General features: G+C 41.6%; 3 protein-coding genes and 1 long non-coding RNA gene across 4 annotated transcripts in view; 2 read left to right on the top strand and 2 right to left on the bottom strand.

The window, feature by feature from the left end:
* LOC145425170 (ribonuclease inhibitor-like) overlaps positions 1–21,983 on the top strand; it is a 291,209-nt gene that overhangs the window by 69,663 nt on the left and 199,563 nt on the right. The gene's annotated exons all lie outside the window — the stretch shown is intronic.
* The window catches only part of LOC145425144 (NACHT, LRR and PYD domains-containing protein 12-like), a 596,587-nt gene that overhangs the window by 44,837 nt on the left and 529,767 nt on the right, over positions 1–21,983 (top strand). The gene's annotated exons all lie outside the window — the stretch shown is intronic.
* On the bottom strand, positions 5,603–8,150 carry LOC145425164 (uncharacterized). The gene is made up of 2 exons (XM_080298146.1): positions 6,019–8,150; positions 5,603–5,638 (listed from the first exon to the last, which is right to left on the bottom strand). The coding sequence occupies exon 1, from the start codon at positions 8,088–8,090 to the stop codon at positions 6,915–6,917; it is 1,176 nt and encodes a 391-aa protein (XP_080154272.1). The 5' UTR covers positions 8,091–8,150; the 3' UTR covers positions 5,603–5,638; positions 6,019–6,914.
* Positions 13,261–14,217, bottom strand: LOC113027504 (uncharacterized). The gene is made up of 2 exons (XR_013905860.1): positions 13,677–14,217; positions 13,261–13,296 (listed from the first exon to the last, which is right to left on the bottom strand). It is a non-coding gene; the product is annotated as an uncharacterized LOC113027504 (long non-coding RNA).

Below are 21,983 nucleotides of genomic sequence, written 5' to 3' on the forward strand. Positions count from 1 at the left end.
CCATCTCACCTGCAGCAGCATCGCAGACCACGCCCCCCCTCCACACCACTCTTTCCTCATAGTTGCTCGCCATCGTTGCGCTCAGAGGGTAGAAGGTCCCGATCGAAGTGCACAGGTAACTTCTCTTCACATTTCACGACAATGATCCTGTTAGTGAGAAGCCTGCCTTCATACTGGCAGCTGGGTTTCCTGGCTCCCTGATGCTTTAGCTTACATTTAATTATGCGAAACGTTGCGGTACTATACGTCATGCCGCTATTTTCATCGTACCTCCCATCACCTCTACAAATGGATTTGACCTTTGCTGGAATGCTGAGGATGAATGTGTTGGTTTCCTTACAACTGTTGTCAAGTTTGTAGATATTCCTATTTGATATTTCTGTGTTACACAGCTTTTCAGTCATCTTAGCATCTACATGCTGTCTTCTAAACTTTTCATAAGGTGTTTCTTCAGGTCGGTGCTCGCTTGGTTGAAAATTGTTCACTTTGGAAAATCCGGAAACAAAGAGCAGCACGAGCATCATGCAGACAAACAGTGTCTTCATCGTCTCCTGGAGAAGAAAACACATGGACATTTTTCCACATTAAGAATTTGGCAGATACATCCTTTTGGATCCTGAAGCTCAGTAAGTCGTCTTTGTGAGCTGCAAACACACACGACAAGAGGACTGATAGACCTTTTTCTTTAAATGAAAGAAGTCGTTTTATTTATAGTTTTCTTTTTTATTTATTTCTAATCATATATATTACTTTGTTCTCTGTTTATTTTTTATTTTTCAACTGTTAGGACGATTTCTAAATATCCTGAACAAGCCTGATCTGGACGGCTCCTGGAAGCAGATTCAGGCGTGATGATGTCATTTTCAACTGGAAAAAGAAGCTTTGAAAAGCTGAAGTAGTTTAAATGTTTAGATATTTAACCTTGTTGTATTACTTTATATTTTATATTCATCGTATTAAGACATCAAGATATTTGTTTTTGCCTTTTGTGTTTTAATTTATACTTTTTGTTATCTTTTTTAATTTTGTCATTTTGCCTTTTTTACTTGATGTGATTTGGATAAATATATATTTATATCTACAGATATATTGAGAGAGTTTTTCTCTGGGTTTCACAAGCCCATTTTATAGATAAAAGTCCAGGTCATAATAGATCCGGTTCATTGAGAACAAAGTTTAAATCAGATTTAATATAAATGCCTTTCTGCACTCAGTTATTCTTTCCTGTCATATGTTTCAGTGTGCTCTGTAGTAACAATGACACACTGCAAAATAAAAATCAAACAGAACTCAAGACACTATGGATTTTCCTCCAATTCGTATCTGTTTGTGTAATTTATAGGATTTTTTATTTCAAGCTTTTCCAAATTAAGACACTCACCTTTTTTTTCCTTTACTAATGATGATGATTAACCTGCAGTGGTTCAGGTATAAGTTGGTTGTCTGGAACAGCAGGTGATGAAGATGTCGTGAAGGGTCTGTGGTTAATGTATATAGTGGGTTCATTACATAACTGGATAGGCAACATCTGACAGTCAGTTTAAATAAGATCTTGTTGTATTTGAACACAAATCAGCAAAAACAGGTCTCTCACCGTGCAAATATACAGCTTACGTAGGTTTAGTATGCTCACCGAATGCAGTGTTTAGTGTAGCAGCAGAATTATGACAGTTTATGGAGATGTTCAACGTGAGCCTGCTGCCCAGCTTTAAAAGGAAAATCATTTTAAATGATACATAAGTTCTTACCAAAAGAGGAATGCAGACGGAGATGAGCAGAGATCTCTTCTGCAGTTCAGATGCTGCTGTGAGTTCTAGTTCACTTCTGTCACAGAGGAACAAAGTGTGTTTGGATCTGGACACTTTGATTTTTATACTTCTGATCAGCACCAGGAAACTTTAACACTTCTTTTTTCCCCTTTTTAAGTATAATTTTTGGCAAATAAAGTGAGTGTATTGACCATTTGCAGTTAAAATGTTGAACAATCTTTTTATTTTTGTTTTACTACCAGTTGGTTGTAATAATTTCATATGAGGATTTAAATGGATGTATAACAAAACAAAGGATAAAAGTATATATAAAAGTATATTTAATGAAGCTGATCGAACAACAGTGCAATATGGCATGATGACAGTGTTTACAATTTTGGCAGGAGAACAAAAGATAAATATTATAAAATACAAGACATGAAAATCTCAGAGGTCAGGGGTCGGGGGCCCAGGAAGTCTGACCCACAGATTCCAGGTCTGACTTCGAGTACATAAAATATCTTTCTTGTGGGGAAGGAGCCTGAGTTAGAGCAGGAAGTTACACCATATTGACATTGTTGGGGTAGCCTCAATGCCAGTGTTGGACTCTCCAGTTTCCTTGAAGGAGGTTTGACTTTGTGCCATCGTTGGCTGGACTCTGTGCTCATTGATATCCCCGTATCAGTGAGTTAAGACACCATGCATTTATTTTCTGTGTGGCACACAACAAGAAAACAAGCCAAGAGAGAACACATCAGCCTCCAATGACAGTTTATTAAAAGGTTTATTGGAGGTTATTTGTTGTGTTATTGAACCTGTGTGCTAATGAAAGAGTGTCCTTAATAAACGTACTCCATAAGGAAGTGTGTTCACAAGTGCACAGAACACATTAGGGCACAGGTCAGTGATCGGTTTTACAATTGTATTGTCAGATCGATGGACACTTTCGGATACTTGGATATTCAGGTGATTAGAGGAGCAGAGATGATCAGCTGATCAGGATTTGGTGGTGTGTTGGATCAGGTGGTGGAGAGATACAGGACAGGCCTGACATACACAAACGTATAGTGAAGGTGCAGAGGCTCAGATCTGTGACATCGTCCCAGCTCAGTGTCCATATTTAGATGTAACAGTGCTATAGACTTTACCTGACAACTTGTATGAGTAATGTTTTCATCTCAGGCATGTAAATTTCATTTGTGAATATATTTTTAATACTTGTACAACAGATTTTTTTGAGTGTTAAATAGAAATTATATGCTGAAACTGAAGTGATGGGTCGCACTCTTTAGTTCACCCCTGCTCTCGAAACAATGTAGGTGGTCCAGTTAACATATTTACATTTTTTCATTTGCTTTTGCTGTTTCACTTGCAAAATATTTCCAGTGTGACATTTGATCAGGTCTTGTAAACCTTGTCGTTAACCAAGCAGTCACTCCCAGGCTGCTGTGCTGATCACCGGATCTTAACTTAATTGTCACAGTGCACTCAGAACAAAACAGCCATGCAGAGATATGAGTCACAGTGACATTAAAACTGATGAAGACCGTCGTCGTTAGAACCAGCAAACTGAATGAACTAAAAAAGATCATCTAAATTCAACTGGTCTAAAATATCAGGATCTCAGTGTTAAGTCCATATTTTTGAAGTAGAAGCTTTTACTGGTTTTACTTAAGAAAAAGAAATAATAAGGAATTGTTTTGGAATTTGTCCAGGTTAACAGATGAAATCATGTTCAGTGCTTTGTCCTGTCAGTAAACACAGATTCTTTATTTGCACTGAATGGGACAGCATATAATTTCACTGCTTTTGGCGTAATGACAATAAAAGATAGTTTCAAAGTCTGACCTGCAAAGCCCGTCCACCCAGTGTCCTCCTCAGTCATGCTGGTTGCATGATTGCTGTAGAAGTGCTAAACTACTGTGACCTGATTAATTGAACTGAGCTCACACTGCAATAACTAATCAGTGAGGTGGTAGTTTAAGTACTTCATTACCAAAATGTATAAATGAAGTACATCAGAAGATGTTGGGGAAGAAGCACTTCACCGGGTGGGCCTGGACCCCCGAGGCCTGTCCCTGTGCCGACCTCGTCTGAGTCTAATAGTTTAATAGATTCAGTTTAATTTAATGTTAAGTTGAACTGGAGTTAACCACAATCCTTTACTCTTCCAACTCCTCTACTTTGTCTAACAGTTAGCTTAGCTTAGCCTAGCCAAGTTTTCTTTGCAAAATTGCTAATTGCATGGTTTCAAATTGCAGTTTTGATTTTAAGTCGACTAATTGTTCAGACCTGCTCTGGGGCCCGTCTGAAGTATTAAATTGACATATATTTGTCTCAACACCTACGCAGGAGAACGTTTTTGTAAGTGTGAAATGGAAAATAGAAGAAGAAGTAGAGATGTGGGTGTTCCTATTTACATATTTTTATTTTCTGTTACTTTAGCCAAACATGTTATTTGATCAGAGCACCTGCCTGTACACCTGCTGTTAACCAAGCAGTTATTTTCAAGCTGCTACACTGATCACAAAGTCATGACATATGAATGACAGGAAGTGTCCAGTGTCACGTAGCGATATTAATGACAACAATGATGGGTCAAAGCAACATATGATGAACATTTATTACGATATCCTGATAAATGAAATGCAGCGGGATAACTTCTACAGTTATTATGTTAGTGATGATGCCTCTTTGCTTTTCATTTATTCACAGCTTTGTGGCGTACGATGGAGTGTCAGGGCCACATTAAGATGATAACCTGCCACGGCTGCAGTACCCTCTACAACACGGCTTGTGTCGATGATTTAGTGAAGCAAACTGATCAGCTGTCTCATTGTGTCTTTTGTGTGTTTGGTTTTGTGTTTTCAATGAACTGAAAGCCCTCTTTAATGCACGAGGGTGTGACCATCCACATTCTCGCATCTGTCCAGTGTCAGCCATTCATTTTGTGCAAATGGTCAAGTCTTCCAAGTGTGCGTGCTTTTCCTTCTGACCAGATGCAGCTTTTTGCACCATAACTTTATTGTCCTGATACTGATCCCCACACTGTGTATGTGCACTAAAACAGCAATCATTTCACTGCTCAGGTTACAAAATGTCATAAGATGCTGCATGGCCGTACAAGATAGACTTTGGTTAGCAACAACTCTCTGAGGCCTCAGCTGTGAAGCAGAACGCTGTCTTATCCGGCTAACTTCAAGAGCCAAGTTATCCTTTGAACCTAATCTGCTCCAAAGCAATTTATGTTCCAAATGTGAGATCACCAGGTACAAAATCACCACCTACTAACCAGTAAGACCAAAAAAGAACAAAATAAATAAAATCCCCGATCCTGGAAGGTCCCTCAGACCGCTGTGTGCAGAGAGTAGGAGGGTGTAATATTTTTCAGCAGAGTCTGACGTCTTTGTCTTTCCATGATTAGCAACGATAATGAACAAAGGTTCTCTACAACTTTATTGTTTTGGAAGTATTAATTTATGATCCTAAAGCAGGACACCTGCACTGTAATTAATGACCTCACATCACATGTTTAAATTATGCTTTTACATTTAACCTTTTAATCAGACCAACAAAAAGCTCATACTCAATTTTAGCAGCAGTCATTGTGACACTGATGATAAAACTTGTGTAAAATTGCAAAACTGTAAAAAGAAAATTAAAAAGAAAAAAACCATTTTTGTAGCTCAATGTTGAAATTACAGTTAACTTCACTGGTTGGCTGTTTCACCTGTAACACTTCAAAATAACATGCTAAGGTTTAATAGGTTATAAGTGTAGCCGGTCTGGCCTTAAACTCTTATTGCCGTTAGTTCTCTGCGTTGTGTTGTGCGAATGACCAGAGGAGTCAGCTCTCACTTTGCCAGCTGGGTGGATTTATTCTCCCAGAACTCTCCTCAGCGGGGCCTCTAGGCGACTGTTTAAAATAAAAACAAAACAGTACAGCAACTTCACTTTACTGGACTTCTGCATGAACACCTCTCCTCAGCGGGGCCTCTAGGCGACTGAGGTGCAACATTACAACAAATCCAATTACCAAATAATACTGCTAAAATGTATTTATATTCATATATAACAAACAAAAATGCACTGCATCGTGAACATATAGTGACAATTACCTCATCAACAAAATTATACTTTAGGGAGACTTCATTTACCAGTGGCAATTTTACATATTTACAGTAAGTTGAAACAGTGAACATGAATCACAAACAAACAGAAGATATAACCAGTTCACATGACACAAAAATAAAAGAGGGAGCTCACATACCTGTTTAAAATAAAAACAAAACAGTACAGCAACTTCACTTTACTGGACTTCTGCATGAACACCTTCAAGGGAGAGAGAAGGATAGCGGACCACATGAGAAGCCACGTGCATGCTCCTATGCTCTCATCTGAGACATGCTAACTAGCATGTTACAATAAAGTGCTGTACTCGACAGAGAAACAATAATTCACACTAAAATATCTAACAGAACTATGAGACAAAATGCACAAAGGGAACGAGCAGTGTTTGAATTACTTTTAGTTACTTTAACTGTGTTTATTTGCTCTGTAACTGAGAACACTAGCGTACGCTCACCTCTCCTCAGCGGGGCCTCTAGGCGACTGAGGAAAATAGCGCGCAGCTACAGGAAGTGACTTCATGGGAAGTCAAAGGTCACACAAACAAAATAAAAGCTCCCAAAATATAAATACAGAAAATAAACATATATAAATAAACACATATACATAACCAATACTGACAAAGCGAGATAACACTGCAGGATGGATCTTTGGTGAAATATAAATTATTTTTTAATACACCCGTTACATCCTCCCCTCCTAGATTTCACCAAAATCCAGAACAGTCAGGTGAACAATCTAATTGGAACACAGGGACAAATCTACAGAATTTATGGCTCCTGGGCACGGGTTTAAACCTCCGAGCTATAAGCTCTAGTATCAGCTGTATAAGCCACCTACCAGATAGGTTCAGAAAGAGCATGAGGGTGATCAGGCCTCAGCCTTTCTTAGATCAGTGTGATGCCATTTACACCACACACATTCCCAGCCATCCACACACATCAATACCTTAAAAACACACTATGTATTTAATTGTGCCATAATGATACTGTCCCCTAGAATCAAAATACAGAAAGATCTCTAGACACCTGGGTTTACTTAAAACAGCGTAAGAAGAGACTGAGACCTTCTGCTAACTGAATTTGCCAAACGCTTAAAGCCAAAAGGCTTTTGAACCATGGACTCAATGAGTCGATTAACTCTTTTACTAACTCGGCCGGCTCGCGTCATGACAACATTGTCCGGGCCTGCCCGTGGCTGTCCTTGTGGACCCACATCATGACATACATCCGTTGGAGGCATCTGCGTGTCGGCGACATGCACAGGGACTACTGATAGGGGCTTGGTGTGTGCATCACGATCTGTGTCTGATGGATGTGAGTGAGTGAGTGCAGTTTCTGAAAGTGTGTCTAACACAGACGGGAGGTCCAAGTCAGGTTCTGCTACCAAACTGTCCAAGTCTGTGTCTCTGTCTGGGTAGTCCTCTCCTACCAGGGAACACTGGGTTGAATCCCCTGCAACCACCTCTGGAGCTTGTTGACTTGTCTTGCCCAATCCCGAGAGTCCCTCACTCAGGATCTCCTGACTCTCATCATCATCTGAGTTGATCCAAGCACTGGTCCTGTCCTCTGCAGTCTCCTCATCCAAGGAATCTAACTGGTCTGACGCACATGACCCTCCCTCTGATCCAGTGTCACACAGTTCAGCGGTCACTACTGGCAGGAAGCTGATATTTAAAACCAGGTTGCGATGTACCACCTTTATGTTGCCTCTGTCATCTTCCAACTTGTATGTGTGAGTCTGCAGATTTCTGTCTCTGACTGTGTACACTGTTGCATCCCACTTGTCAGCAAGTTTCTTCTTTCCTCTTTCACCCTTATTGGCAATGAGTACTCTGTCTCCTATGTTCAGATACGTGCCCTTTACTTTTCTGTTATATCCTTTTGCCTGTTTGTCTTGTTCCTTGATGGCATGAGTCTGGGCAATCTTAGCTGCCTCATGAAGATGTGACATGAGTGTTTTCACATAATTTTTTTGATCCACAACTACAGGATCACAGAGCACCTGTTTAAACATCACATCAACGGGGAGCCTCGGGATGCGGCCAAACATGAGCTGAAATGGGGCAAAACCTATGGTCTCATGTACAGTTGCATTATATGCAAATGTCAGACTCTGTATTTGTTGAGGCCACTTGTTCTTTTCTCTGAGGGGCAAGGACCTAAGCATGTTGCCAAGTGTCCTATTGAACCTCTCAGTCCCTCCATTGCCCATGGGATGGTATGCCGTAGTATGGGATTTGGAGACCCCTGAAAACTTGAGCAGTTCTGCCAAGAGCTCACGTTCAAAATTTGCCCCCTGATCGGAGTGAATCCGCTCAGGAAACCCATACACACAGAAAACATGGTCCCATAGTTTCTTAGCCACCTGCTTTGCAGTCTGGTTTGTGCAAGGGAAGGCATGGGCTAGCTTAGTGAAATGATCTGTAAGGACAAGAACATCTACTGAGCGTTGCTTACTATCCTCCGCACTCCAAAAATCCAAACACACCAGCTCCATAGGGGCGGAGGTTCTGATGCTCTCAAGTGGGGCTCGAGCAGAGGGTTCTGGTGTTTTGGCCAGGATGCATCTTTGACAGCATTTGACATACTCTTTTATATCAGACTCCATCTTCGGCCAAAAGAACCGTTGTCTTGCCAGATATAAAGTCTTCGCTTGCCCCTGATGTCCTGCAATATCATGGACACCATTCAGTGCCTTTGCTCTGAGACTGTCAGGCAAAACAAACTGATGTCTCCTTTGTTTACTCAGGGGGTCCTTTGTGATCCGATAGAGGACTCCATTTTGGACCCTAAGCCTTTCCCACTGTTTAAATAACACCATGGCTTTCACATCAAATCCTGCCCTTTCACGCCTGGAAGGTCGCCTTCTCCTTGTGACAAATGGTAAGATCTTTGAAATACTGGGATCAAGTTCCTGGCTATGCTGGAGTTCCTCTAGTGTGGACACAGGAAATGACTCCTGTCCTGGCCACACTAGGTCCTGAACAGACTGGAACAGTTCCACAGCCCTTGTTTCAGCAGCCGGATCCCACTCACTGTGAAAATCCAGGATTGCCTTAACATCCATAGCATCACACCCAGGCTGAGACGAGGGCGTCTGCAGTCCTGTGGTGTGGAAAGGTGGTGTGTCCACGTGTTGACCTTGGACCTTCAGCCGGAATGCATTTTGTATTCCCTCAGAACTGACACTCTCAGATTCAGCAAGGAGGTGACTGTACTGCTCTGTGATCAGCCTATGGCTGACTGTTGTTGCAAAGGGGTCTCTGCTGAGAGCATCAGCTACGACATTCTTGGTACCAGGTATGTGCTTCAGATCAAATGTGTAAGGAGCAAGCTTGGACACCCAACGCTGCTCACAAGCATCAAGCCTTGGTTTTGTCATGATGTAGGTGAGAGGGTTGTTATCTGTCCACACTGTAAACGGATGACCTCTTAGCCAGTGACTGAACTTCTCACACACACTCCATTTCAATGCCAAAAACTCTAGCCTGTGGGCTGGGTACTTTTTCTGTGAATTGCTCAGGGTCTTACTTGCAAAAGCAATTGGACGAGCTTTCTGCTGTCCAGCTGGTATTTGTGACAATACAGCACCGAGCCCATCTAATGAAGCATCAATGGACAATATCAAAGGCAAAGAAAAGTCTGGATGTGTAAGGACTACACAATTCAACAGCTTCTCTTTCAGATTAGACAGAGCTGCGTCACATTCATCTGTCCAGTCAGAGGGCTTCAGTTTTCTGTATACACCAGCATTGGTGCCTGTTTTAACTCTCCCTCTCCTCTTCTGTCCAGCAGTGAGGGCAAACAAAGGCTTGGCCATAGTGGAGCAGCTAGGGATGAAATGCTGATAGTAGAATATCATCCCCAGGAATGACTTAATCCTCTTAACTGACGGGGTGCAGCCATCATCCTCCATCAATTCAGCCTTTGTCATCTTTGCTATGACCTCAACCTTTGCTGGGTCCACAGCCACTCCATTGCCATCTATAATGTGGCCTAAAAACTTGACTGATGACCTCATTAAGTGGCATTTCTTAGGACTTAGTTTGAGGTTATGGATGCGCAAGCGCTGAAACACAGTCTCTAGCCGCTCCAAGGCCTCCTCTTCTGTCCGAGCAAATACAAGCAGATCGTCGAGATAGCACAGCAGACTACTGAAGTTCAGATCCCCAAAAATACTGAGCATCATTCGCATGAATGAGGCGGGGCTGTTACAGAGTCCTTGGGGCATTCTGTTGTACTCGAACAATCCCATTGGGGTTGTAAATGCTGTGTATTTCTTGTCTTCCTCTGCCATAGGGATGTTATAAAATCCCGAGGTCAGATCCATGGTGCTGAAGTAGGTATTTCCACCCAATGCAGCAAGGCAGTCAGACTGGTGTGGCAGTGGGTGTGCATCTTTGAGGGTCCTTGCATTCAGCCATCTGAAATCAGTGCAGATTCTCAAACTACCATCCTTTTTCCACACTAACACCAGTGGAGAGGCATACTCGCTCACGGACCTTCTGATGATTTCCTGTTCTTCCATTTCAGACAAAACTTGTCGCAGCTTTTGATAATGTGCTGGAGGGACTCGGCGGTAAGGAAGGCGGAATGGCCTCTCATCAGTGAGCCTGATGCGGTGTACAAAGCCTTCGGCCTTGCCACAGTCATGTGCATGCTTGGAGAAAATGTCATTGTACTTCTCAAGCATTTTAACCAGTTTCTCCTTCCCCCCTTGACCAACATGGCACAGGTCAATATCAATTTCGCTGAGCCCAACCTGTTTTAGTCTCTGTTTAAGATCAGTGAGGTGGGCATCATCCTTCTCTTCCTCCTGCACAGATTTCTGGGGTCGACAGGTGCCCTGGAAAACTTCAAAATCCTCAACAGCAACACAAGGGGACACGTCAGCCAACTTACTGTTTCTTTTCAGGGTGACTGGTTTATCCAACAGGTTAGTGACCTTCATGGGAACCCACCTATCACCCCACAATGGCGTTATGATGCGGCCAACCATGATGTTACGTGGCATGGACTTTGATGAAGTGGCTTCAACAATCACTGTGCTCCCTGGTGACATAGAAACATTACTCGGCAGCTTGCCCCAGACTAGATGCTCTTGTCTTGCTAACAAGGTGACTGACTGCTGAAGCTTGACTGTGCCGATCTTGTCTGGGAGTTCTTCACCTCTCCATCGGGATGAATTAGCCATGAGGTCAAGAAACTGCTCACACTCTGGGGGACAACCACCACCTGACACGAGGCGCCAATAGTCATTGGTTATTTTCAACTGGTGCATGAGAAACCGGATGACATTTGTGCCAATGATTATATCATCACGTTGACCTGGCACTACAAGGATGGGAACAATACAGGTCTCTCCATACAGTTTCATTTCAACTTCATACATGCACTTGGGCTTGGTAAGTGTGCCACCACAGCCTACTAGCATTATTTCTTGAGGCAGGGGAGTGGGTTCTGGCAGTGTATTCTCACTCAGCATACTCTGTTCTGCTTGCTCACTGAGTGTGCACGCCATGGAACCAGAGTCAAGCATACCCTGCATGTGGTGTCTGTTATTAATGCTGACGGGAGTGTAAAACAGTTTGTCAAACGGGCCAACTCTCTGTGTGTTTTGTACTACCACCTTAACACCATCTGGTGCGGCTGCACATGCTTTAATGTAATGCTTTTCAACATCATCACTGCCGAGGGTTTCAACATCTGTGCCCACACATCCCCTCACCAAATGCGGGCCAGCTAGTTTAAAGGCTGGGTGTCATTAGGTTGGGAGGCAGGGCGCCTTTGAATCGGTGAGCGACGAGGGCAGTTTCTCTTAATATGGTTTGGCTCAAAGCATGCAAGGCATAGGTGTTTCTGCCTACAATGCACAAGGGTAGAATGTTCAGGGGACTGGCATACTCTACAACATCTGGGTCGGGCCTGACCTGGAGGAAGCTGCTTGTCTGCAACCTGGTTATTCTGCGATAAAGCATGGTCAGAAAGGCTGATTAGTAATTTCAGGCAACTGTCATTACAAGGGGACTTTACTGTCTCATTTGATCCCGCCTGCACCTGTGTTTCTCCCGGGTGCATTGATGTCGCTAGACCATCAGCTGCAGGGGTCTGGATGTTAGCTTTAACTGGTGTGAGACACTTAGACCTGGGGAGCATACGCTCTTTCATCTCAAGCTGGTACCGATTCACCTGCTCCTGAATCTCACTGGCTGTCCACTTATCTGGTGCCTTGAACTTGAAAACAGCAGCAAGGGTGGGATCAGGGCAGTACTTCACAAACATCATGGCTGCCTCCTGGCAGGGATCCTCCATGTGCCGTCCGAGTCTCTTCAGGCTTTCCTCTGCTGCATCAACTGCCTTATTCAGTCTGACCCAATATTCTACAGGAGTTTCTCCTGGCACTGGAACTGTGCTGTAGAAATCGGCCATAGGCATACACGAATATGTCATGTCACTGAAATGTTGCCTCAGTATGTCATATATAACATTTGGATTCTCACAAGGTTTTAACGATGGGGTGCTTCTCAGAGTTATTCTTACAATGTCCTTAGCTTTGTCCATCAACTTGAACATTATTTCTTGGTACTGTTCCTGAAGGGGTGTTGCTCGCTTCTTGACATACATTCTCATCAGCTCCTCCCACTCACAGATTGTATGTTTATCCGACCCATCTCCTCTGAAGACTGGAGGCTCTCTCACATCTGACTGCAGGACTAGCTTTGCCCCAGTCAGGTTAAGGTAAGTGGGCTCGCTGGGTGGCTGGCTTACACTGCTCTGAGCTTGTGCGGCCCCGTCATCCCTTTCCCCACATTCCTTTTTCAACTGATCCCTAATGGTCTGCCCCACCTGTTGAGCTATATGTGTTATCAGGTCATTTAATGCTGGGTCTGCTGTAGCTGAAGGGTCTGAGAATGAGTTACCTTTACCACTACTGGAAGATGTGCAACGAAGTATGCGAGTGGAACAGAAAGCTGGGGAGCCTGCACTACAAACAGGTGTACTAGGCAACCCCTCAATTACCCTCCCTCTTCCCATGGCAAAGCTGAACCCGTCACTTGAAACTTTTTCATCATCCATTGTTATAACATATGTACAATGCAAACAGCAGAATTAAATTTACCTTGTAAACAACAGTCCAAAAAAAAAGGTGCAAGTGTTTCCTCGAACGCTTGGGATTTGTGTTCAGAGCTTACATTAAATTGTCCATTACAGCAACCTCTGGTGACCAAACTGATGTTGATCGCGTCTCCACGAACCACGATGAGCAAGTCTGAAGTGGTGTGGATCCGGGTCACGGCACCACTGTAGCCGGTCTGGCCTTAAACTCTTATTGCCGTTAGTTCTCTGCGTTGTGTTGTGCGAATGACCAGAGGAGTCAGCTCTCACTTTGCCAGCTGGGTGGATTTATTCTCCCAGAACTCTCCTCAGCGGGGCCTCTAGGCGACTGTTTAAAATAAAAACAAAACAGTACAGCAACTTCACTTTACTGGACTTCTGCATGAACACCTCTCCTCAGCGGGGCCTCTAGGCGACTGAGGTGCAACATTACAACAAATCCAATTACCAAATAATACTGCTAAAATGTATTTATATTCATATATAACAAACAAAAATGCACTGCATCGTGAACATATAGTGACAATTACCTCATCAACAAAATTATACTTTAGGGAGACTTCATTTACCAGTGGCAATTTTACATATTTACAGTAAGTTGAAACAGTGAACATGAATCACAAACAAACAGAAGATATAACCAGTTCACATGACACAAAAATAAAAGAGGGAGCTCACATACCTGTTTAAAATAAAAACAAAACAGTACAGCAACTTCACTTTACTGGACTTCTGCATGAACACCTTCAAGGGAGAGAGAAGGATAGCGGACCACATGAGAAGCCACGTGCATGCTCCTATGCTCTCATCTGAGACATGCTAACTAGCATGTTACAATAAAGTGCTGTACTCGACAGAGAAACAATAATTCACACTAAAATATCTAACAGAACTATGAGACAAAATGCACAAAGGGAACGAGCAGTGTTTGAATTACTTTTAGTTACTTTAACTGTGTTTATTTGCTCTGTAACTGAGAACACTAGCGTACGCTCACCTCTCCTCAGCGGGGCCTCTAGGCGACTGAGGAAAATAGCGCGCAGCTACAGGAAGTGACTTCATGGGAAGTCAAAGGTCACACAAACAAAATAAAAGCTCCCAAAATATAAATACAGAAAATAAACATATATAAATAAACACATATACATAACCAATACTGACAAAGCGAGATAACACTGCAGGATGGATCTTTGGTGAAATATAAATTATTTTTTAATACACCCGTTACATAAGGAATATCCTCTGAGCCCTGAGCAGTGTTGTGCTAATAAGAGACGTTTTGTGTGTGCAGTGAACCAGTAAGTTTTGTATTGCATAATTTATTGAGTTTCTATTATCCTTTCTGACCTGCGTTAATGAAGCAGTCATTAGAGCACCATGTCCGCTATAATAGTTCTGTAGTTTGATGCTTGAGTCGTTGCAGACTTGTTGAAACTCCCTCACCCGTCAAAGCAGCGTCTTTGTTATTCGAGTCCAGCAGATGGCAGTGTTTCACTGTCTGACGGCTGTCTGAAGCTTCAGTTGGATTATCCGTTTGCTAAGTTTGCCATGTTACAGTGGGGAGGAAAAACTCCCTTTTAACAGGAATATCTAGACATGAGTGATTACTGCAGTGGGGCACTATCTGTGCTATCTATAAGAAATGTTAGCAACAATAAAACTGAGGATCAGGGCTCCATTTCACTCCAGTGTTTAGTGGCATTTTAAAAGAGTGAATACCGACGCTGAATATCTTTGTAAAGCAAAAGCACTCATTTAGCCTTTACAGAGCAAAGCTATGGATCAATGTGCAGTGAAGAAAAATCGAGGTGGCCAGTCTGTCCTTTCCTAACCAATCACAGAGCTCCTTACATTGCACCATGTGGCTAATTTGCGTTTTACTGATATTGCTGGGCTGCTGTCAATCATTGTCTTTATATTACAACAGAGCATTGACCTTTAACCTGTTTAATTCATACTGAGTATTTAAAAAAAAATGTATTGTCATAATAAATTCTGCCTCACTGAAACACCATTTTGCATTAGCCTCTATCACCTGACTTGTCACTGATGATATCACTGCATGAGCAGGCGAGCGGTAGCGGCGGGGGGGTGTAGGTGAAGCTCGTGAAGAACAAAATTCTGTACGAGCGGATGCAGTGAGTCCAATAACCAGGGGTAACTGGAAATAAGGTGTTGTAGGTTGGCTTCCACAGTGTAAAGAGACGCTTCTCCCTCATGCTCTAACAGCTGGTAAATCAATTTAGAAGCAGAGTCGATAACGGCCTCCTGAAGCTCCCTAGGTGGGGTGACTGCCGCTGGATCCATATCTGGCTGGTCCGTACTGTCACGGCGGGTGAGGAGAGCCGTGTGAAAATAATAAATGAGGATCCAATCGCAGGCAGTAGTGGAGAAGTGAAGGTGGTTTATTGAACACAAAAATAAATATGGACAAACAGCAAATGGAGCACGAACTAAACTAGACTGGAAACAACTAAACTACAGAGCACAAACACACGGGTGAGACATGGTGAATACACAGACGGACCAGCAACTACAATGACAGAGGACACGACTTAAATACACAGAGAAACACAGGGGACTTACACACAGGTGGTGGACACAGCTGGGAATAATCAACAAGACGAGACAGAGGTAAAACTGAACACACTCACATGAGACGCAGACCTTCACAATAAAACAGGAACAAGAAACCATCACACTAAGACGCAGACTCGACATAGAGAGAGAGACAGAAAATGACACATGGAACTAAACTAAACCTGCAAAAACATGACAACTCAAAATACTGGGTCAAACTGACCCAGAACCGTGACAGACTTTCTATAATGTTTTGCTTGAGCATGTCCTGCTTTTCTGTAATGTTATTTCTACAGTTTTAGCAGTTCTTCTCGAGGGAAAGAGAAAGATGTAAAAATCTTATACGTTATATATGTTAAATAACATGTGTAGTGCTCACATGTAATGCAGATGTTAGCTTTGATCTAACCAATAAATCCTGATTGGATGTTGTTAGCGTTAGCACTTGTGTTTGCTTCCCTGCTGTACAACAGCATTACCAAAATACAACTGAAGAAACAAACTCAGTTATGAAACGTTTGTGTTCAGTTTGCAGTCGCTGAAAATAATTACACCTTTGGGAATGACATGGAAATGCTCCCACACTAAAGATTGGGTTTTGTTTTGGAGATTTTCCATCTTAATTTATCTGTCTTATTTGGCTACATCTACGACACTGCTATGCTCTCTCTTGCCTATGTTTTCGTGGCTGCTGCTATCTGTATTTTAATATATATATATATGCAATGAAAATTCCCGTCTCGCCCCTCCCGGCAGTCTGTATACTTTAAGCTCGGGTAGTTTTTACACAGGATACGGGAGGATTATTGAGAAGAACCTAAGCAAACACGTGACAAGTTTTCAACAGGAATGAATGACAGTAAAAATGTTACCTCACAGATCATTTTCATGCCATCAGTAATGAGCTGGTTTCAGCTGGACTGGACACACTCAAATGGCAAAGAAGGTTGTGTAGCCTTTGCAGAGAAGATGAAATGCATTCATGTAAATCAAAATGCATCTTTTAATTGAGGTAGAGGTTTGTCAGAGACATTATTCTCATAATGTACCTTTGTCCCAGCTGATTACCTTCATTAAACAGCAGGTTGCAAAAACCTCTTGTGTACCTCTTTTCAACCACTGGGAGGCGCTACAGCTTCATTCCTTTCACACTAAGGCAGCGGTAGGGAACTCCAGGCCTCGAGGGCCGGTGTCCCTGCAGGTTTTAGACGTTCCCTACCCCTGCACTAAGGCCTTTGAAATCTTCATTAACACTGAGCTTGAAATTTCTATCAGTCGAATGCAAAGGAGTCCTGTGGTTGTAGGACAGAGGTAGGGAACGTTAATCTGCCATCATTTAGATTATATGACAACAACCTTCAAATCTCAAGTCTCAGAAATCTGCTTCATGTACAAGTTCCTCCAATAATCAGGGCTAATATCACCAAATTGTACATAAACAGACTTTTACATGTTAAATATTTCTCAAATATGGGGGAAAAAACAATATAAAATACTATATTATTAACAAAATATCTTAAGATACAGCTACAAATTGCTTGAAACATTTGCAATGAAATATATAAAACAGCTTTATTGTCAGTGAGGACAAAGTTATAGTGATGCTGTGCTGGAGTGTTCAAAAGAAGACAGAGACATGAAGTATAAATATTGTATAATATTAAATATAAGAAAGAACAAAGTTATAAAAACATTAATAATTGAAATCTGCAACAATATTCACATAAAGTGTAAAATACAGAGTTAACTGTTTAATAGGTGAAGTTTAGGTCTTGCAGTCGAACAATGATCCCAAACACAGCAGCAAATCTACAGCAGAATAGCTGAAAAGCAAGGTCCAGTCAAAGTCCAGACCTCAACCTGGGACATTCAGAGAGCTGTGCTTAAATAAATGCCCACAAACCTCAAAGAACTGAAGCAACGTTGTAATGAAGAGTGGGCCAACATTCCTCCACAACAATATGAGAGACTGATAAAGTCAAGCAGAAAACAATTAGCTCACATTTGTGCTGCTAGAAGTGTTTCTAGTTATTCACAGGACTGTAGTTTGAATTTAAAGAAATGTGAAAGTGCACTGAAATTAACATAAAGTTATTGCAATTTAAAAAAAAAAATCAAAAAATCTAAGAGGAAGAAACAATGTAAACCACACAATTTTTTTCCTTATATTCTCCACACGGCAATGCACATAACAGACATAAAATATTTGCATTTATCAATAGAAAATATACAATTTTTCCATAGTCATAGCCAGGCCCGATTACTGCCAAACCTGTGCTGAATCAATCACTTAAACAGGACCTGTCTGACAAAGTAGAGTAGACCAAAAGATCCTCAAAAACTACACATCATGGCGCAATCCAAGGAAATTCAGAAGCAAATGAGAAACAAAGTAATTGAGATCTCTCAGTCTGGAGATGCAACGTCAAGATGAACAGAATCCAGTATCTGGGATCCTGAAGGAGAATGTCTGGCCATCTGTTCACGACCAGAAGCTGAAGTGCACTTGATCCAAAGCACACCAACAAGTCCACCTCTAAGCAGCTTAAGTAAAACAAAATAAAGACTTTGGAATGGCTTAGCCAAAGTTCATACGTGAATCTGATTGAGGTGCTGTGACCTTGGAAAGGTGGTTCATACTCAAAAACCCTCCAGTGTGGCTGAATTACAACAATTTTGCAAAGATGAGTGGGCAGAAATTCTTCCACCACCTCGTAAAGGACTCATTGCCAGTTATCCCAAACGCTTTATTGCAGATGTTTCTACTCAGGGTGGCCCAACCAGTTATTAGGTTTAGGGGGCAATCACTTTTTCCACACAGGGCCATAATAATGGCCGCCTTAATAATAAATGCCTTGATTTAGGAACTACTTTTAATGTTTACTTGTGCTATTTTGCAAAAAATAAAATCTCTGCAAAAACATCAAAACTGCTGACCATCTGACCTCAATATGAAATTATTAATCTTTTGACAAAAAACATTTAGATTTGTAAAAATAAAGAAACCATAGAGGAACAAACAATGTTGTTTGCTACGTTCTAACATGGCAATCTAAATAACAGTAATGCAAACATATATATTTATCAATAAAAACAGATCGCCTTTTCACTGTTACAAAAGTCAAGTACATCAATGTTTGTTCAGCTTTCATAAATGTAAGTTTATAAGTACATAGTACATTTTTTGGTAAAGTCCAACTTCTTTTAATACATGCAACACATTTCAGAACATTTGGGACAGAGACAACAAAAGACTGGAAATACTTCGTAAAAATCTGGTGAAACACTTTAAAGCCAGTGGGATTAAATGGGAAACATAAAATTTAATACTAGACAAAGACCGATTGAATCCTGAAGCAAAGAATTAATAACTAAATCACAAGTAGAAAATGTTATGCAGATATTATTGGATAGATTTTGGTGTAGAAAAAAATGACAAGAAATCAAAAATGAAAGTTATCTGGTCTTTTTCTTTAAAGAGTAGCCTACTGCAGAGCAGCAACACTGACAAAGACCATCATCACCAATACTGCAGCTAATACAATGATCCAGGAGGAAACTTGAAAAAGCAGGAATAATGTGACACTGATCAAAATGAATACATCAATTATTGATTAAAGAGAAAATGCATACTACCACAATGCATTGTTATTGCATCTCAGTTTCTCACCATCACTGATAATCTGACGTCTGCTGGACCTCAGGAATCGTCTCCATCACCTCTCTGTGAGGAGCAGAGAGCACTCGTGCTGCACATCCCACCTGTGTGCTGTGTTTACGTGAACCTGAGAGCACAGCTGTAGTGGTGACAGTGAATGTAGCGTTGGTGTTGGACACACTGACAGTGTTGTACTGTGAGAAGTTGAGGTGTTGTTGTGAGACACTGAGTGTTACAGTGGGAGCAGGTCGACCAGTGGCTGAACAGGAAACAACCCACTCTTCAGTAGAGTTTGACTCTCTGACATCAACAGCAGGTTCATGCAGCTCTGTGAAGGATCAGGAGATATAAAATAAGGAGTATATTGTTAAAGATAATTGTTAATTATTTGTTCATTATTCATAACTATATACTTAATTTTTTAAAAATTAAGTGTTTTTGGTCAAATGGAATTTCTTTTTGGGTAATTTTAGCCCCTTTTAGCCCTCTGCCAAAATGTTTTAACCTTTCTGTCTCTAACAGTAAAACATCGTTCCTTTATCTTCTGTGTCTGGTGTGTTGGTCAGGATTAGCTAGCTTGGCAAAAAGTTCACATTAAACAATTAAAGTGTGTTACTGTGAGGTGTGTGTTCGTACTATGAGTCACAGCTCGAGTTTTCTTGCGGGTGAAGGTTTTTCACCTCGCTGTCATTCTTGCATAAAAGTGTTTGACCCCTTCAGAAAAAAAAACGAAATTTGGGATTATTTTTTGTTTTGTTCATTGTGTGTATTTGTTTCTACTTTTTACTTTTTCTTTTACTGTGTACAGCACTTTGGTCAACCTGTGTTGTTTTTAGACATGGTTATTGATTGATTGATATGTCTTTGATTAAAATACAGCCTACTCCACATCCTCCAAGTTACAGAGAAGAGGAACCATCTGGGGTGAACTTGTGCACTTGGTATTGGCTGTCATGGTCCCTGTGCCTCTCCGGCTCGCTCATGTTGGCCACAGGTTTGTTTTGTTTTCTCTCCTGCTTCCCTGGGTGGAGCTCATTGTGGTCTCTCACCCTTGGCCCACGTATCTGCGGTGATTTCTACGCCTGTTGCTGATCAGGCGGTGTCCCCCTTGCCTATTTAACGCTGCGGCACGGAGTATTCGGCACTGGAATGTTGAACCTCCCATGTTCGTGCTCTCAGCTCTCCTAAGACAAACTCTCTCAGTGTTGTGTGGCGTATTGATCTAATTGGACTCTTTGTGTTTAGATCTCCCCGGAACTGGTGGCGGACCCTGACCTGTGATCCCTGTGTGTGTCAACATAAGTGGAAATTGGAGCGAGAGTGGCTGTGGAGAAGCGAGTGTGCGTAAGAAGAGGAGTGGCGGAGTTTGGGCTGAGTGGGGAGCGAGTGTGGATTCCTTCCCCTGGAGCCCTGAAGCCCTGCCCCATTCACTGTATATACACATCACTGTGGATTCCCTTCTATGTTAATAAATTGTCAACCCTTTGCTTGCCAGAACGCTGCCTGCGTCTGAATCCATCTGTTAGCCCTGACATTGGATACCTGGAAATCAGTGAAGGGACCATTAATGCTTAAACTTGTACACAGGTTTGAGAGCAACCACCCAAAAGCTTCTGCTAATAAACACTAGTCTGTGTTTGTGATGCAAATGTTTCTGGCTGTGTTCACAAACATTTAGTAAGGTGAGTGAGGAATATTAATACTTATTATTAGATCATTAGCAGACTGTAGAACTTGACTGCACGCCAAGGTGGCAGTTCAGCCATTTGATTCATGTTGCAGCAGCTCATGAGTGAATGAACATCGTGCAATAAAAGTACTTCTAGAAGTACATTTTTGCAAAAACGTACATTGTGGAGGAATGTAGGGAAGACACGAGGGAGCCCAATATTTTACTCAAACGTTAATCGCTGCATCACACAACTGAACATTCAAAGCGCCAAAACCTAACCCTCTCACTTCCCGTTACACTGGGTACGAGTGGAGCTACCTGGTGGTATGTACTTACATTTATTTAAATTTACTTGAGTAGGGTAGAGTCATGCTAATGACCTAATAATTTTATTCAGGTGTGTTGCAGCAGAGATACATTTAAAAGCTTCAGGACGCTGGCTCTCAAGGCCTGGAGTTTGACACCCCTGCTTTACACAAAGATGGGTTAAATCACAGTGCAAAGAATGAATGAATAAATGAAATATAAAAAATAAATAATTATTAAATAGTCTTACACATCAATGTCATTGGTTGACTTTTGAAGTATTTGAATCCTTATTGGGTTCCCTGAGTGACAGAAGGATTAAAACACTTTAAAATTACTACTGAAAATATGTGCAGACATTACTAGATAGATTTAGGGTTAGAATCAATAAATCACTATCATGTTAATAAGATAAGACACATTACAAAACGACATACTAGAAAGTGAAAAGGTAAATTTTCTTCAAGCAGCATAGTGGAGCAACAGAAAAAGACAAACCCCAACACCAGCACTGCTGCAGCTATTACAGTGATTGAGGGAAAATCTGTGAAAAAAACAGAAAAACGTGACGCTGACCAACAATAATACATCACTCATGAAGTACTGAAGTCATTGTTATTAGATCCCAGTCAAATTTACCCAAGTATCATCCGTCTCTAGTCTAGTCTGTGGTATACAGAAAGAGTTTCTCACCACCAACAGATGTTTTTTGGACCTCAGGAATCGTCTCCATCACCTCTCTGTGAGGAGCAGAGAGCACTCGTGCTGCACAT

The sequence above is a fragment of the Astatotilapia calliptera genome, chromosome 3 (genome assembly GCF_964374335.1).
Source record: "Astatotilapia calliptera chromosome 3, fAstCal68.1, whole genome shotgun sequence".
Taxonomy (NCBI): domain Eukaryota; kingdom Metazoa; phylum Chordata; class Actinopteri; order Cichliformes; family Cichlidae; genus Astatotilapia; species Astatotilapia calliptera.